We start from the raw sequence: 5,000 nt of genomic DNA on the forward strand, positions 1-5,000 counted from the left end.
AAATAAAAAACAGAAAAATAGATGTAAGCATTGCAAGAATAATGACAAAACACACAAGACTCAAAAAACACCTATATAAATTAAAAATGGAGACTGACCCAATGTGCCGATGGTGCAATAACCAAGAAGAGACACCAGAACATTTAATCTTACAATGTCCAAGATTTAACTCCTACAGAGCTAAACTAATACAATCACTAAGCAAAATGAAAATACAAAATCCTGACCTGAACTTATTAATTACAGGTGCTGATCAACCAACAATAAAGAAGTATTATATCTTGAGACACACAAAAATCTTCCTACAAAGAACAAGAATAATAGACAATCTGAAAACAGAGAAGAACCATAAAGAAAAATCCAGGGAATATAGGCTGCTATATAGTCTAAAACCCTATAAAAGAAGAAAGAAAGAAAGAAAGATTTGACAGCGCTGTGAAACGCCAATCCATGATAAATGCAGGTGAGAAATGTTTTGTGTTGCGTCGATTCTGGGTCATTTTTAAAGTCATATAGTGGCTATACAGAAGAAATAAACTTTATTATATATATAGACATTATATTTGAGCCCATCAGGTGCCTCAAATGCCCCCCCCCCCAAAAAAAAAGAAAAAAAAAAAAAAAAAAAAAAAAAAAAAAAAAAATATATAATATATATATATATATATATATATATATATATATATATATATATATATATATATATATATATATATGATAATAATAATAATAATAATAATAATAATAACAATAATAATAATAATGATAATAATTATTAAATAAAATAAATAGAAAACAAGCAATTTAGACCATACACGGAAATGAAGAAAAGATTGGTGTTTCACTATATAAAGGTATGTGGTTTTATCCCTGCATAGCCCCCTGGCTAGGGAATATATAAATCATATTGTATTAAACCCACAGGGGTCCAGGGGGCAGAACCCCCTGGCTAGGGAATATTGAGAATATATTGTGTACATCGCACAGGTGTCCAGGGGACAGATACCCCAGTTAAGGATTATATAGATTGTAGTGAATAAAGCCCATGGGGTTAAAGTTAGGTTGGTTTATTGACTAGGATGGATTGTACAATTACCATTGTACATTGTAAGTTTATTTACCACCCTGGCTATCTTCTCAGGCATGGGCATCATGATTACAGTTTTACATATATCTGACATAGTGCCACTGTTTTTACATAACACTTATTTGTTTATGGTAGTTATTACAAATTAAATTTAGGATATAGTATGAGTATATCTTCCATTGTATCAGATGAAGTAAGATATTCACATTGTTTATACCTCATGTTAGGTGGTCTGAAAGGCTGTATCACATGACATTCCGAGATATAGTGCTCAAGCGTTTTTCTTCGTTACACAGTCTACATCTAGATTCATCTGCACTTCTTGCATCATGCAGTTGCCAGTACATTCTGTAATCTAAACGTATTCTGGCAATAATCACATCACACTGTCTGGTTTGACTTTGTTGCCACCCATTGGAAGGCTTGCTATCTCTATACTGATTGTAGTGCCCTATAGTACAGCTTTCAGGCCTTTGAGCATTCATCAGATCTAGTTCTTTCATATGAGAACTTTTCAATATATGTGCAACCCTAGCAAGAGGCATCCCAAGATCTATGTTCACAGTATCTTTGCTGCAGGCTTCCTACAACAGTTTGTCTTCATGGTCGTGCTTGTGTATACCAACATGAGATGATATCCAAACAAATTACATGTTGAAATTGAGCTCTGTTGCATAAGTTATGTTACGCAGTTATGTACACTGTTTTATTTGTTGTTGTTGTTGTGGTGGAAGACATGCAAGGTGCACAATCAGTGTTGAATTCTTCCTTGGTGGAATGGATTGACCTTTTGGAATTTTACTAATTGGAACATTGAGTTTGTAATGTTCATGGAGATTTTGTGTATCAGAGGGCGTGCATGTATGTGATTAGTTACGCCTACTTATGTGATACAAGGGTTCCCTCCGAGCTTTGACCCCAAATATGGGGTTAATAAATATTATTCTATCAGAAATGGAGGGTAAGTTTAATTCTGATCTCATGTTCACTATCTTTGCTGTTCTTGGGGCACCCAAGGATAATCCTCATAGCTTCATTTTGCACTACCTCCAAGTTTTTTATTTCTGATTCCTTACACTGCAACAAGTGCAGTGCATGGTAGTCTACAACTAACTTTATAAAAGCCAAATAAAATAGTCTAGTGAGCTTAACATTAATGCCATGTTCTCTTCCGACAAGAACTTTCAACGGTTTCAATCTCTCCCAGTCTCTTTTATGCAAAAAGTGGGTGGGGGTATGATTCATGGGTTGAGAGCCATTGTTTTCTCAGCAGAGATGACTAATCAACACACATGAACCTTTGTTGTGAGTTTGTCAAAAATTATTTGCATCCTCTCTTATGATGATGCTCTGACACATATGTCATCAGCATAGCATATAATGGATTCACCATCCCCAAGTGGGATATCTTCCACCAGCTTGTGCATGAGGACATTAAATAGCATAGGGCATAGGAACTCCCTGTGGCATTCCAAGTTCAAAAGATTGTGAAGTGGCACTTGCAGATCTGTTTGAAAGAAAACATTCTAATCCAGCTCAATATCTATCCCCAGATGCCAAAGCTTACTAATTGTTCTAGGATAATTTCCTTGTTTGCAATGTTAAAAGCTGACACTTAAGGTCAAGAAAAACAATGTGCTTCCTTGGATTAGAGTTTGAAATATACTCTCCAAAATAGTGTTGTGTGCTACATTCCTATAGAAATCCGTACAGTCTGTGAGATAATTTACCATGTAACCTGTACCTGAGTCCTTTCTAGAACTGCATACACATGAGGTTAGTGAAATTGGTCGGTATTTATCAGTGTTTGATTTCAGTATAGGGATGATTAGACTGCCCGTCCAGGGGCCAGGCAGAATACCTTGTGAAAACTTAACCTGTATAGGTGCAGAAGAGGTACCTGAGCTAAAAGGTGGAGGACACTATAGGTAATTCCATCGTCACCTGGGGCGGACGCTTATCCTTTGATCAGTGCATTGTTCATTTCCCACTCAGTGATCTCAGCAAGGTCTGAAGGGTTGGTATCAGAACATTCAATCTCAATGGCAAATTGACTTGCAATTTTAGACTGACTAAGGTGATTCTTAATATTTGGGAGAAGTGAGCTGGATGCTCCAGCCCAATTAACTAAGGAACATATCTGCGTGGGCAAGAGGACTATGGAACTGCAGGATGTTAGTTGGTTTGCCTGAGAGTCAATTAATTTTTTTTTTTTTTTTTTTTTTTTTCAGACCTCAGACATTGAGGTGTTATTATTAATGCTTTGTAGGAACTGTACAAAGTGTTAATTTCTGAAATAAGTTTTTAATTCCCGTAGATTAAGATTAAGGTTGTCATGGGTATTGTCCTGCTTGTAGATATCAAAAAGCTCCTGAACTCGCTTTTGTTCAGTGTAGGGTCACCAACCCACTTACGTTCTTTGGAGCATTGTGAGTTGTTCTTGAAGGTTTTCTTTGGACAGACCCAGGTGTTGTAGTAATCAGTGACCACTTTCATCATGTTCATGGAAGATTTATCAACACTCATTACTGTGTAATCGTTATACCAGTCATAAATACGTGATTTAAAGTGGTGCTCAAGGTAAGGAGGAATAGTAATTGTAAGCCTATTTGTTTCAGCGATTACTGAACAGTGGGTTTGATTGCCATAGAGTTTTTTTTTTTTTTTTTTTTTGGAAGTTGGCATGTCAGTCAGTAAGTTAAATAAGTTTATTTACCACCCTGGCTATCTGCTCAGGCATGGGCAATCGTGATTACAGTTTTACATATATTTGACATAGCACAGTATTCTGTGACTACTGTAATTGTACATAATAAAATAAAGATATAAATCATACATCACACAAAAGGAATGTTACTTTGATATGCTTTTGCCACTGTGTTTACATAGCACAGTTATTTGTTTACAGCAGTTTTACATAGTAAATTTAGGATATAGTACGAGCATAGCTTCCAGTGTATCAGATGAAATTTAATATTTACATATTCTTTATACCGCATTTAGGTGGTCTGAATGATTCTATCACATGACATTCCAAGATATAGTGCGGGACATCTGTAGAGTTTCATCAGTCAATATCAAGCATTTTCTTCATATTTCAACCTGTTTTACCCCTTGATTTCCCAGATATATTTCTGCCCTTTCCAGGAAGCAGGACTTATCACATCAGTATAGTCGGTTGTGATTGTAATTGAAAGGATCATCAGATTCGTTCACATCACACTAGAATAAATTTTGATGATATAACTATTGTCTGGGAAGACCCAATTGTCATAATTGAAAAATTAACCAGATTGCAGCTTGATCAAATGCTTTAAAGAATGTTGGATAAATATTCAGAATACCCTCACATTATCAATCTTGACGATATTGGTATCAGTGGATTTCTCTCACCCTTTACTACCCAAAGATATAGGACATTTGTGGTGGAACCCCCATAAACCCTACATCATTGGCTCCCATAACAGGGGGGGGAATGAAAGATGCCAGGGAAATTGTGGGTTAAAATATGAGAAACATACACAGAATCAGTCACTATATTGTCAGTAGCCCCCTGGGGGCTACGCCCTCCAATCCCTGCAATGAAAGACAGTATCCTGTTTGTAATCATGACTGGTAGAGAGTAGATTGACATGCAAGAGCGCCCGATTGCGAGTCTTTACTACGCTCTGCCCCACTGTATTATACAGTGGATTCTTTGTTGTCCAAGAAGAGGGGGGGTATTCGTTCCCCAAGGAAGTTGCAGGGGGCCCAAAAGCCTTTGCATTTGACTATATATCAACCAGTTCTCTGTATACAATCATTTTTTACCCACAATTTCCCTGGTACCATTCAAACCCTCCCTACTGTCAATCTTTAGATTATGGGTTATTGAGAGTATTTATACCAGCATAATTTCTATATATTTAGGTAT

General features: G+C 36.3%; 2 protein-coding genes across 2 annotated transcripts in view; both read left to right on the forward strand.

Moving 5' to 3' along the window:
• LOC119568607 overlaps positions 1-184 on the forward strand; it is a 20,019-nt gene extending 19,835 nt beyond the window's left edge. Inside the window, exon 5 of the mRNA XM_037917145.1 lies at positions 179-184. Within this exon, the coding sequence (XP_037773073.1) occupies positions 179-184 (6 nt within the window). The remainder of the gene's footprint in view (positions 1-178) is intronic.
• The window catches only part of LOC119568606 (cullin-4B-like), a gene marked incomplete at its 3' end in the record, with an annotated part of 61,959 nt that overhangs the window by 28,104 nt on the left and 28,855 nt on the right, over positions 1-5,000 (forward strand). Inside the window, 1 exon segment of the mRNA XM_037917143.1 lies at positions 247-463. Within this exon segment, the coding sequence (XP_037773071.1) occupies positions 451-463 (13 nt within the window).

This window comes from Penaeus monodon, unplaced genomic scaffold (genome assembly GCF_015228065.2).
Source record: "Penaeus monodon isolate SGIC_2016 unplaced genomic scaffold, NSTDA_Pmon_1 PmonScaffold_101, whole genome shotgun sequence".
Taxonomy (NCBI): domain Eukaryota; kingdom Metazoa; phylum Arthropoda; class Malacostraca; order Decapoda; family Penaeidae; genus Penaeus; species Penaeus monodon.